The sequence below is a fragment of the Zalophus californianus genome, chromosome 6 (assembly GCF_009762305.2).
Source record: "Zalophus californianus isolate mZalCal1 chromosome 6, mZalCal1.pri.v2, whole genome shotgun sequence".
In the NCBI taxonomy this organism is placed as follows: domain Eukaryota; kingdom Metazoa; phylum Chordata; class Mammalia; order Carnivora; family Otariidae; genus Zalophus; species Zalophus californianus.
The window spans coordinates 84,912,786-84,926,355 of record NC_045600.1 but is presented as its reverse complement, the minus strand read 5'-3'; the positions used below and the strand labels follow the sequence as shown (position 1 = coordinate 84,926,355).

Below are 13,570 nucleotides of genomic sequence, written 5' to 3'. Positions count from 1 at the left end.
TCTAGAATTCTCAGTTTGTAATGTATTTCTTTGTCAAAAGTCCATTCATTTTCACATTTGGGAGTATGGAAGCGGTAGTCTTGGAGAAGAGGTAGGTGGAAAATGACCTATTATTTGCCTGGACAGAGCAATAGGAAGTTATCACATTACACATGCATTCATTCTTTTTTATCATTTGTCTGTTTTATAACAAGTAGAATTATAAGAGTAGAAGTGACTAGTTGAAAGGCATAGCATGGGAAAGGAACAGATACGCATGCTAAAGGGAGGCAGGAATGAGACGAGCAAGAGTTTTACTTAACTGAGGCTAAAACATAAAGATAAAACTTACAGTTTTTTGATATTTTATTGATCTATTGTCTGTCCCTTACATTGTTTTATATATATATATTTTGTGGGGAGAGGGTTCTGTCTCTGAAGTTAGATTGCAAGGTAAATACATGACAGGTACTTTTTGAATCTTTTACTTTTCTTATACAAAGGTATCCAAGGGGTGCCTGGCTGGCTCAGTCAATAGAGCATGTGACTTAATCTTACGGTTATGAGTGTAAGCCCCATGTTGGGTGTGGAGCCTACTTTATAAATAAATAAATAAATAAATAAATAAATAAGTGTGTGTGTGTGTGTGTGTGTGTATGTTACATATATTATATATAAAAATGAAATAACATTAAAAGAAAAAGGTATCAATAAATACTTGTTTCCTCTAATTTTGAGTTGCAGGCAGTTCTGTAAAAATTAGAACAGGTCAGAGGTAGGATCCAGGATAGGATTAGAAAAAGAGAATGAAATAATGACTGTTGAAGGCAAATGATACCGTGGGACAAGATACCTGTACTTGCTGGATTTTACAAGTAGAGTGTTAAAAGTAACACATTTAGTTTCTTGAAAGATGTAACAACTCAAGCTATTAACTCTGTTTTTCTAAAACTCTTAGAATATTGGACCATATCTGTGATCTGAAATGAACTTTTTTTCTTCTACAAAAGCAGTTCTCTCTATTTAAATGAGATTATTTTATACCATGGTTACTTTTTTGTAGAAATTCTAGTGGATAAAATTAAATATGTAGGTCAAGGATCTGAAACTCTGCTTGTACATGAGTGGATGTATTATTATTTTTGTTTCCCACTATATCAGGGTTGATTTTTGGCTGGTATGCATCAGTATAGTTAAGAAGTTATTTGCAGCCAGCATCCATTCTGTTTAAGTTTGGATTGAATCTGATTGGTTGATTTTCTGGGTCCTATCAGTTTTTAAATACTTAGAATATTGCCTCTGTCCTACACCACTGCAATAAAATCTGCTGAAGATTGTCCCAGATTCTGTTTAGAGAAAGGATATACAGCACCACCACAGTCCTCTATGACTCTTACGTGTGTGTGTTTTGTTTTTTGTCTTTTTATAGTTTTCACTTACAGCTCTGCTAGATTGGGTAGTTGAGTTCATATTTGGTCTTTCGTTTGTTATTCTCTGATATATTTTTGTTCACTATATTATCTTCCCTTTATTTTTTTTTTAAGATTTTATTTATTTGACAGAGAGCATGAGACAGAGACAGAGAGAGAGCACAAGCAGGGAGAACGGCAGGCAGGGGAGAAGCAGGCTCCCCGCTGAGCAAGGAGCCTGATGTGGGGCTCGATCCCAGAACCCTGGGGTCATGACCTGAGCCGAAGGCAGCCACCCAACCAACTGAGCCACCCAGGCGCCCCATCTTCCCTTTAGAAATAGGAATTACAGGGGCACCTGGCTGGCTCAGTCAGTAGAGCAGGCAACTCTTGATCTTGGGGTGGTTGTAAGTTCAAGCCCCACGTTGGGTGTAGAGATTACTTAAAAAATACATCTTAAGAAATAGGAATTATAATACTTCTAATCATATGCATAGAAATAAATCAGCAGCTATTAAAATTGGGATTTTAAAAGTTTTCAGTAATTTATAATTGATTTTCCACTTACTATATTTTTCAGTATTATAAACAGCTGCAAAAAGAATATATCAGTGATGATCATGACAGAAGTATATCAGTAACTGCACTCTCAGTTCAGATGTTTACTGTTCCTACTCTGGTATGTATTGATCATTTCTTTGCAACCTTTGCAAATAAAACCTATTTTGCTTTTTAAGAACTTTGCAGCCACTCTGGAAAACAGTATGAAGGTTCTTCAAAAAGTTGAAAATAGAGCTACCATACGACCCAGCAATTGCACTACTGGGTATTTACCCCAAAGATACAAATATAGAGATCTGAAGGGGCACATGTACCCCAATGTTTATAGCAGCAATGTCCACAATAGCCAAACTATGGAAAGAGCTTAGATGTCCATCAACAGATGAATGGATAAAGAAGATGTGGTGTGTACACACACACACACACACACACACACACACACACACACACACACACACAGGAATATTATGCAGCCATCAAAAGGAATAAAATCTTGCCTTTTGCAACGACGTGGATGGAACTGGAGGGTATTATGCTGAGCGAAATAAGTCAATCAGAGAAAGACGTGTATCATATGACCTCACTGATATGAGGAATTCTTAATCTCAGGAAACAAACTGAGGGTTGCTGGAGTGGTGGGGGATGGGAGGGATGGGGTGGCTGGGTGATGGACATTGGGGAGGGTATGTGCTGTGGTGAGCACTGTAAATTGTATAAGACTGTTGAATCACAGACCTGTACCTCTGAAACAAAAATACATTATATGTTAAGAAAAAGAAGAAGAAGGAGAAGAAGATAGCAGGAAGGGAAAAATGAAGGGGGGGAAATTGGAGGGGGAGACCATGAGAGACTATGGACTCTGAGAAACAAACTGAGGGTTGTAGTGGGGAGGGGGGAGGGGGATGGGTTAGCCTGGTGATGGGTATTAAAGAGGGCACGTTCTGCATGGAGCACTGGGTGTTGTATGCAAACAATGAATCATGGAACACTACATCAAAACTAATGATGTAACGTATGGTGATTAACATAACAAAAAAGTAAAAAAAAAACTTTGCCTAGTATTGAATCAAATTAAAACAATGTCAGTACTATATTGCACTAATTTCATTTGGAAGACTGAATAATAATTCAGTGGTATCTGCATGTGAAGTACACTTTAGTGGGACCCGAGGACAAGATCGCTTTGGAGTGGAAGTGATGTCATGACCATTGTCCAATAGTCCTGATCCCTGAAGGTGAAGTCCAGAACTGGTTTCTCAGATTCTAGACTAACTTGGGAGCCCTGTCTTCAATACCCAGACTACTTTTTTTGCTATTCTTTTATTCTTTAGTTATTGTTTGGGGGCAGGGGTATAGATTAAGATAAAACAAAGCAGGAGGAGAGACTACTCACAAGCATTTGCATGAAATAGGTGCTGATATGGTAGTGTATAGGCTTGGGAGGAGAGTGGAGAATTCTTTTTTTTTTTTTAATACTACTACTTTTCATGTTTCTTCTGGATAGTTTGGTTAAATATTTTTACTTTCCCATTTAAAAGGCCAGAGAAAAGGATGGAGAAGAGACAGTGGATTAGGAGTGACAGGGAGATAGTAACAGTAATATGATAGAATAGATAGTAATATGATAGAAGTCATGAAGTGTATTTGTGTCCTACTTTGCTCATTGTGTGATTACCGTTGGTGAACATTTATGTAGGTAACCTATGTGATGGGCTTGGAGTGTCCAGACAGGTGTTACTGAGGAGTAGGGAATTTTTACTCTTAGAAAATAACTTCTCTGAATTTGCTGTTCTGTGAGACTAAGGACTGTGTTTGATGCATTTATTTGAAACATTTATTTAAAATGACTCACCAACCAAATGAATGAATAAATTAAGTCCATACAATCATGAGTTAATAATAAAGAATATTCTTGAAATATTCTGCAGGCTCGACATCTTATTGAAGAACAGAATGTTATTTCTGTCATTACTGAAACCCTACTAGAAGTTTTGCCTGAATACTTGGACAGGAACAATAAATTCAACTTCCAGGGTTATAGCCAGGACAAATTGGGAAGAGTATATGCAGTAATATGTGATTTAAAGTAAGTTGTTCAAGTCAAAAGGTAAGGGTACCTGTTAATCACAATGTGCTTATATATTCCATTTTATAAATAAACTTCCGATTCTTTTGGTTATTTAGAATTCTCCTTATAATGATGGCAAGTACAAAGAACTGTTACTGTCTCATGTCAATAAATGTTTTAAGTGAAGGCTTCTTAGAGAGTTACAGCCAGGTTAACAAAGAAGGTATTGAGGAGGGGCCTGTTACAGGAACTTTGGGTCTCTTGGGGTCACTAAATGAATCTCCGTCATAACTGCCATGCCTTCCAATTACTCTCACTCATGCACTTTGGTTCTGTTCCTTTTACATAGTCTATTTGTACATAGTTTCAGATAATCTTGTTGATCTGAGTTTCTTTTTAACTCCCTTTTTCATGCATACAACCAAATTATTAATGCTCATCAGGGGTTTCTTAAGTTTTTTTGCTGAAAAGGATGGAATTTCCTTTTAAACTAAAGTTGGAATCACATGATAGATCACTTTTGGGATTGTTGGACTTGAAGTAAGTTTCCGTTTATTTTAGAATTGGTGAATATTATAAGGGTTGTGATATATCAAGTATTCAGTAAACCACAAGCTTCAAAAAATTCTTTTAAATGGGTGCCTGGGTGGCTGAGTTGTTAAGTGTCTGCCTTCGGCTCAGGTCATGATCCCAGGGTCCTGGTATTGGGCCCGGCATCGGGCTTCCTGCTCAACGGGAAGCCTGCTTCTCCCTCTCCCACTGCCCTTGCTTGTGTTCCCTCTCTCGCTGTCTCTTTCTCTGTCAAAATAAATAAAATCTTGGGAAAAAAAAGAATATATTAAAACAAAATACATTTCGTTTAGTTTACCATTTAAAGTAAAGAGCTTCAAGGTGTATAGGATTAATTATTTCTAGTCCCCAGGGGGGAAGAATCATTCTAATTTTGTCTACCTCTTTTAGTGACTGTTTAGGGCATAGAGAGGTGAAAACAGGCTTCCAAACTAACCTAGAAATAGTTTGGTTTGCTTAAAAATACATTTGACAGGGGCATCTGGGTGCTTAGTCAGTTAAGTGACCGGCTCTTGATTTTTGGCTCAGGTCGTGATCTCAGGTTCATGAGATAGAGCCCTGCATTGGCGGCTCAGCGGGGAACCTGCTTTTTTCCCTTTCCCTCTGCCCCTCCCCACATGCCAACCTTCTCTCTCTCTTTCTCTCGCAAATAAATAAATATTTTTAAAAAATGCATTTGACAGATTTCTGGAATTATGCATTGGAACCTTGATATTACAAAGGAGAAAGTTTCCAGACCTTTTCAAATTTCTCAGTTTTTAAATATGATTATAAATCTTTCTCTAAAGTTCAGCAAATTATTACATTACCACAACTTCAGTACAGAGATGGTAGATGAATTCTGTAGTGAATCACTATTTAGCCAGTGTGCTTCACAAATTATGCATAAATTACATGTATGCAAAAACAAACAAGCACAAAATGCACAAAAATGCCAAATGGCCATACTTAAACTTAACAGTGTTAAATCAGTGTATTTATTATTCCTTTGTCTAATGTACAGGAAAAATCTTTTTACTATGGCCCTCATTACTGTGAAATATTCTTGTAGCTGAGTTATTTTTTTATCCAGGGAAGTGGTGCATAATCACCTCATTGTTTTATCACATTTTATTTTATGTATTTCTGAATATAGTTATTCTCTACAATGAATAATTTAGAGTCAGCACATCCCTAGATACTTACCGTATGTTAAAATTTTACGGTTGCTGGTTTGGATGTTAACTTTAAAGTTTTCCCAGTCTTCTGATTGTTATTACAACTTCTCTCCTATATCCTTACCTAAACAGAGAAATCTCTAATGACAAGGAAAAGGGGAAATTCACATATTTTGAGCAACTAGAAAATCTGTACTGTGGTTGTCCATCTGTGTTAGGCTAGGTTGCTTCTAAGGATCATTAAGCAGAACAACTTCTGAATAGAGAAGTCAGGCTTAACTTTGACAGCCGCCTCTCATAGAGCCTTCACATTTTGCTGGTGTAATCCTAGCTCTGCCCAGAGCGTCTAATTATTTTAAGAAATTAGAATCCATAATGTTGATGAATCAACATTGTCTGTAGCTTTGAGAACTTTAAAATTATCTCAGAATGGGAAAGTGAAATATTTCTTTTTCTTTTGAAATGATAGGTATATCCTAATCAGCAAGCCCACAGCGTGGACAGAAAGATTAAGAATGCAGTTCCTTGAAGGTTTTCGGTCTTTTTTGAAGATTCTTACCTGTATGCAGGTATGATAGTTCTTCTGTACATCAGTAAAATAAATTTATTTTTAAAAATTTAGCCCCAGTCTTTCTTTGTTTTAAGGAAATTCTGTTTGTTATTTGAGGAAGACTATATCTAGTAAAGTAGAAATAAAATTTAAACACTGCCTCACTGATCCTGCTTTAATAGATCTTTAATAGGTATAATTCTGTATACTTTAGTTAACTGCTGCTATTACTCTTTGATGTTTACTGAATGCTTATTATGTGATATGGTAGTAACCACTTTACATGCATTATCTCTGCTGAGCATCATAGCAATCTTATGAGGCAGTTACTATTATTATTTTCATTTTCCATATAAGGGAATTGAAGTCTAGAAATAATTTGACCAGAGTCACATGCAGCTAGAAAGTGACAGCTGGGATTTGAACCCATGCATTCTGACCTTGTATAATAGCCATGTTAAAAAAGCTATGCATATATGAATATGAATCCTAACAATTTTATATTTTGACAGCAGAGGAGTAAACAAAGAGGGCCTACTATATACATATATAGTAATCACTCTTTTCTTATAGGGAATGGAAGAAATCAGAAGACAGGTTGGGCAACACATAGAAGTGGATCCTGACTGGGAGGCTGCCATTGCTATACAGATGCAATTAAAGAATATTTTACTCATGTTCCAAGAGTGGTGCGCTTGTGACGTAAGTAAAACTTTTTAGTAGGATTAGTGCCTTTTTAAGTGCTCTAATGGTTATTAGTAGTAGAGTTTATGTAGCAACTTGCTTGATGTAAAATTTTATTATTTAAGTAGTTGTGTATTTGAATTTGTCTTACTAAATTTAGAAGGAAAATCCAGTGTTTGTTTTTTGTTTGTTTTTAAAGATTCTATTTATTTAGAGAGAGGGAGAAAGAACATGAGCAGGGGGAGGGACAGAGGGAGAAGGAGAGAGAATCTCAAGCAGACTTCCCTCTGAGCATGGAGCCCAACGGAGGGCTGGATCTCAGGACCCTGAGATCATGACCCAAGCCAAAATGCTTGGGTGCCTCGGTGGTTCAGTCGTTAACGAAGGCAGTCGTTAAATGTCTGCCTTCAGCTCAGGTCATGATCCCAGGGTCCTGGGATCGAGTCCAGCATCGGCTCACTGCTCGGCGAGAAGCCTGCTTCTCCCTCTCCCACTCCCCCTGCTTGTGTTCCTCTCTCACTATGTCTCTCTCTGTCAAATAAATAAATAAAATCTTAAAAAAAAAAAGTCAGATGCTTAACCGACTGAACTACCCAGTGCCCCAGAAAATCCAGTTTTTATACTTAATTAAAAAAATGTGCTCCATAGTAGTTTCATTTACCTCTGGGAATTGGGTTTAAACAATACAACAAAACACTATTTATTTATGTATGCATTTATTTCCTTGGACGTGAATGTTAATATGAAAATTAGGATCACATAGACTTTAAAATATTTCAATAATAGAGAAGGGTGGATATTTATTCAATCAAGAGCTCTGTTATGCATGTTAAACCATTAAGAAAATTAATTTCAAAATACAGAACTAATATATTTCCTTATGCAATAATTTTAGACCATAACCCTCTTGAAACACACAGTCCTACCCTAGATTCCCTTTTGAGAAGGATGACCTCATTTATTTCTGTTTTGAGAAAACTGACATTATCTGCATCAAATTCTTTCATTTTCTCTAGTTTCTCTGTACCTCTCACATGACATAGTCTATTCATTAAGTTTGTGTCTTCACAATTGGTCCCTTTCTTTTCATCTCTTTCTTTCTAAAACTAAGGTCTCTACCTAGGCTCTTGGTCCTGAGCTCCTTCTTCCTGGAGTTGGCTTCCTCATTTGTCACCTCTACGATTTCCCAGTCTTTCATTCATCTGCCTGTACACCCACAGGCCTCCCCTATCCTTAAAATCAATAAGAATAAAAGCCCCTTCATTGTCTCTGCTACTTCTGTGAACTCTCTTTTTTCCTCCTTTCTTCTGCTTCACCATGAGCAGTTGGTCACAGGTTCAGAGCAGTCATACAGACAGGACAGAATTTAATCTAGCACTGTAGCTTTGTAGAACAATAAGGACAGGAAATATTGTCCAAACAAATTAAGAGGGAGGAAAAAGAATTACAAACCACTGGGAAGACATATTTGTGAAAGCATTTTTGAGTGGGTGTAAAAGAATATGCAGAATTTAAGTGTGGGGAAAAGTGGCATCATAAGCAGAGATACAGAGTAAACAGAGAAATAAGGGGAAGTCCAACTCCTGTTCAGGCAGTATGGAAGAATAAAAACTAGATAAATCAAGGGATTTATGGATGAAATTAATGAGCAATTAAGCTGGAAATATGCCTTGGCATCAGTATGTGAATACACTGATTGTGTCTGAAGTGTAACAATGTCAACACACTGCTTTAGGAAGAATTAATGAGTGTCACTGAAGATGGCAGATTGGAGAGGGTAATGTTAGGAGGCAAGGGAACCAACAGAAAGATTACTATGAAGTCTAAATCTAAGGTGACAGGATCTTAACTAGGGTGGGGGCAGTCAGGGAAAAAGAGAAAGAACCCATAGGAAATAAGTTAGGATTATAAAATAAATTTAGGATAAGGAAAACTCAAATCGGGGTAGTATGCCAGGAAGAGAAGAGTCAAAACTGACTTTTCAAGATAGTGTTTCTCACACTAATTTTATCCCAAAATAGGAATTCTATGATCAAATAAATTTTGGGAAATATTCCACTTAGAAATCAGCACGCTGATTAATTAAAGGGTTTGAAAAGTTCAGTGGCATTTAAAAAAATCCTACTTGATCTTGTTCAGCCTAGCATTTCTCAGTCTTATGTGAACACAGAACTTTTTTCCCCTGAAAAATCTGTTAACATCTAACACACAGAATGCAGTGGCTTTGAAATTTTCTGTGTGGATGAATGTATGAATCATAGTGTCATTAACAGAACAAGGGAAATTGAGAAGGGAAGTGCACAATAAAGCAGAAATGATGACAAACCAATTTAATCTATTCTGAATTTGAAATATAAGTGTAAGACCTAAGCAAGAATGTCTAGCACATAAACAGAAATGATATAGCTTAGGAGAGTCATCTCTGCAGTTTTAATTGAGGTGGTAGAAATTAAAGACCTGTAAGAAGAGAATATTGGGAATGTCTCATTTAGTAGGCAGAAGGAATTGGGAACGAAAAAAAAGAATCACTGCTTGAAATCTTTAATCAGTAACAGAAGTATCAGAATAAGTAGGTTTGTAAAAATCAGTGGGAAAGAAAGTTTCAGAAAGATTAAAGTACTCATCAGGGGTGCCTGGGTGGCTTAGTTGGTTAAGCGTCTGCCTTCGACTCAGGTCATGATCCCAGGGTCCTGGGATCGAGCCCCGTGTTGGGCTCCCTGCTCAGCAGGGAGTCTGCTTCTCCCTCTGCCTGTGCCCCTACCCCGCTCTTGCTCTCTCTGTCTCTCAAATTAATAAATAAAATCTTTTATTTTAAAGATTTTATTTATTTGACAGAGAGAGACACAGCGAGAGAGGGAACACAAACAGGGAGAGTGGGAGAAGGAGAAGCAGGCTTCCCGTGGAGCAGGGAGCCCGATGCGGGGCCTGATCCCAGGACCCTGGGACCACGACCTGAGCCGAAGGCAGACGCTTAATGACTGAGCCACCCAGGCGCCCCAATAAATAAAATCTTAAAAAAAAAAAAAGATGAAGGTACTCAACAGAATACAGTGCCACACACATTTTAAGGAAGATGAGGACTTAGGAAAGACCCTCTGAATTTGGTTACTACATGGATTCTTTGAATTTTTTTTCAAAAAGCAGTTCTGATCAATTTGGTAAGGGCAGAAAGCAGACCCTAAAGAAGTTTCAGAAGCTAGAGTGACAACAGCAAATGTAGATGACTTCAGAAGGTTTGGTAAATGTCAAGATGAGCAACGCATACTTTGACCTCATCTTGAATAATTATGCATGCCTTCCATAAGATGAGGGTTGCCAAAAAATATGTGATATGGGTAGTTGCTGTACCATTTACATGGTACTTAAAATGTTTTACTTTGATAGTGCGTGTGTGTTTGTCTGTCTGATATTTCCACCTAGTTTGCAGATCCTTTGTAGGTATCCCTGCTATACATAAAATAATTTTGTGCTTATATTTACTAAATATTTATTGAATGGTGTGGTAAAGTAGATAACTTGTTAATGTATTTGCATTTTTCTTTTTCTTTTAGGAAGAGCTCTTACTCGTGGCTTATAAAGAATGTCACAAAGCTGTGATGAGGTGCAGTACAAGTTTTATATCTAGTAGCAAGACAGTAGTACAATTGTGTGGTCATACTCTGGAAACTAAGTCCTACAGAGTATCTGAAGATCTTGTAAGCATACATCTGCCACTCTCTAGGACTCTTGCTGGTGAGTGTTTTTTTTTTTGCATGTTTCTATTAGCTTTGTTTTTTAGATATTCAGGGTACTGGAATTATTTCTATTTTTGTTCTGTGCTCAGTATGTACAGACATACTCAGATCAGATACTGCAGTTAAGAGCTGTCACTGTCCTTCAAAGAACATCTATTTAAGAATGCTTGTGTATCTGGGTCTTTTTCTATCTGGATCAACTAATGGATCCTTATAATACACACTTAAGGACTAACTTGGTAACTCATCTCCCACTCAGACTTAAATATAGCAAAATCTTGTTCCTGGTTTGTTTTTGTTTAAAAAATTTTTTTTAAAGATTTTATTTATTTATTTGACAGAGAGAGAGAGCACAAGCAGGGGGAGTGGCAGGCAGAGGCAGAGGGAGAAACAGGCTCACCAAGAGCCCGATGTGGGACTCGATCCCAGGACCCCAGGATCACGACCTGAGCCGAAGACAGTCGCTTAACCAACTGAGCCACCCAGGCGCCCTGTTTCAAATTTTTATTTAAATTCTCGTTTGGGTTTTGTTTTTTTTTTTTTTAATTGCAGTATAGTTAACATACATTGTTACTAGTTTTTAACATTCTTCTCTGCCTGATTACGCCAGTGTGTTGTCTGTGTCCTTGTTCCTTTCACCACTAAAAGAAATCATAGATTTTCTTTAATCATTCTTTGATTTGCATTTCCAGGTAAATTGGCCCTGTCAGGTTTTTTTTTAAGCAACTTTATATAAGTGCGTTTATTTATTTATTTTTAAACAATATTGATAGCAGCTTTCTAGTTTAGTTAGTTGGGAAGTAAGGAAGCTCTACTCCCAACATGGGGCTTGAGGCTCACTATCCTGAGATCAAGAGTTGCATACTCAGGGAGCCTGTGTGGCTCAGTCAGTTAAGTGTCTGACTCTTGATTTCAGCTCAGGTCATGATCTCAGGATCATGGGATCAAGCAGGGCTCCGTCTGAGCAGGGAGTCTGCTTGACATTATCTGCCCCTCTATCTCCCTCCCTGTCTGCCTCTCCCTCCCCTGCCCCCTGGTCTCATACACTTGCTCTCTCTCTCTCTCTCTAAAATAAATAAAATCTTAAAAAAAAAAAAGTCGCATGCTGTACTGACTGAGCCAGCCAGATGCCCTACATTTATATTTTTAATTGTGGTAAAATATACATATAACACAAAATTTATAATTTAACCATTTTTAAATGTACAGTTCAATGGCATTAAGTACATTCACATTGTTGTGCAGTCATCACTACTGTCCATCTTCAGAATTTTTCATCTTCCCCTACTGAAATTCTGTACCTGTTCAGTATAACACCTCAATCCCCACTCCCTGCAGTACCTGGCAGTCACCATTCTACTTTCCATTTCTATGACTTGACTGCTCTAGGTACCTCATGTAATTGAAATCATACACGTATCCTTTATAACTGAATTATTTCACTTACTACAGTGTCCTTAGTTTATCCATGTTATAGCATGTATCAGAATTTCCTTCCTTTTTGAGGCTGAATAATATTCCATAGTATGTATATACCACCTTTTGCATATGCATTCATCCACAAATGGATGCTTGGGTTGCTTCCACCTTTTGGCTGTTGTGAATAATGTTGCTGTGAATATGAGTGTACAAGTATCTCTTTGAGCCCTTGTTTTCAATTCTTTGGGGTATGTATCCTAAGTGGAATTACTGGCCCATAAAGTAATTCTCCTTTTTAATTTTTTGAGGAAACTCCATACTCTTTTTCATAGCAACTGCGCCATTTTACATTCCCACTAGCAGTGCGCAAGGATTCCATTTTCTCCACATCCTCACCAACACTTCTTGTTTTCTGTTTTTTTAATAGCCATCCTAATGAGTGAAGTGGTAGCCCATTGTGGTTTTTTTTTTTTTTTAAGATTTTTTATTTATTTATTTGAGAGAGAGAATGAGATAGAGAGAGAGAGAGAGCACGAGATCCAAGAGGGTCAGAGGGAGAAGCAGACTCCCTGCTGAGCAGGGAGCCCGATGCGGGACTCGATCCCGGGACTCCAGGATCATGACCTGAGCCGAAGGCAGTCGCTTAACCAACTGAGCCACCCAGGCGCCCCCCATTGTGGTTTTGATGTGCATTTCGCTAATGATTAGTGATTATTGAGCATCTTTTCCTGTGATTGTTGGCCATGTTTATATCTTCTTTGGAGAAATGTTTATTCAAGTGCTTTCTATGTTTTTTTAATCAGATTTTTTTGTTATTGGAGTTTTCTGTATATTCTCGGTATTAACTGGATATCAGATATATGATGTGCAAATATTTTCTCCCATTCTATGGGTTGCCTTCACTTTGTTGATAGTGTCTTTTGAAATTATTGCTAAATCTAATGTCTTGAAGCCTTTTCCTTATGTTTTCTTCTAAGAGTTTTATAGTTTTAGCACCTATGATTAGCCTTTTGATTAATTTAGTTAATTTTTGCACATGATGTAATTGATGTGATTTGTATATCACCTCTCTTTTTATAAAAAGAAATACTTGTTAGTTTTCATTTATTTTGATGCTTTTTTAAGAGCAGAATAAGGATATCTTGAGAGGCAACATATTATTTTTACATAATGTATAAACACAACTTGCACAATGTAGGATCTTAAATGTATTAATACTACTGTGTTTCGAAATTAGAAATCAAAAGTTTGCATTTCTAAACTCAAATGCATATTAACATCTCACACGTTTCTAAACTTGAGGAGTTAATGGGACAGATTAACTGGGTTTATTCCTTTTTCCTTTTTCTCTCTCTTTTTTATAACTGTTAGGTCTTCATGTGCGTTTAAGCAGGCTGGGAGCTGTTTCAAGACTGCATGAATTTGTGCCTTTTGTAAGT

General features: G+C 37.2%; 1 protein-coding gene across 3 annotated transcripts in view; it reads left to right on the top strand.

The window, feature by feature from the left end:
* Positions 1 to 13,570, top strand: part of UBR1 (ubiquitin protein ligase E3 component n-recognin 1) — a 152,574-nt gene that overhangs the window by 54,106 nt on the left and 84,898 nt on the right. For all 3 annotated transcript variants that reach the window (XM_027570929.2, XM_027570930.2, XM_027570931.2), the window contains exons 11-16: positions 1,969 to 2,067; positions 3,878 to 4,035; positions 6,214 to 6,313; positions 6,868 to 6,996; positions 10,530 to 10,710; positions 13,503 to 13,564. In XM_027570929.2, coding sequence (XP_027426730.1) covers positions 1,969 to 2,067; positions 3,878 to 4,035; positions 6,214 to 6,313; positions 6,868 to 6,996; positions 10,530 to 10,710; positions 13,503 to 13,564 — 729 coding nt within the window. The remainder of the gene's footprint in view (positions 1 to 1,968; positions 2,068 to 3,877; positions 4,036 to 6,213; positions 6,314 to 6,867; positions 6,997 to 10,529; positions 10,711 to 13,502; positions 13,565 to 13,570) is intronic.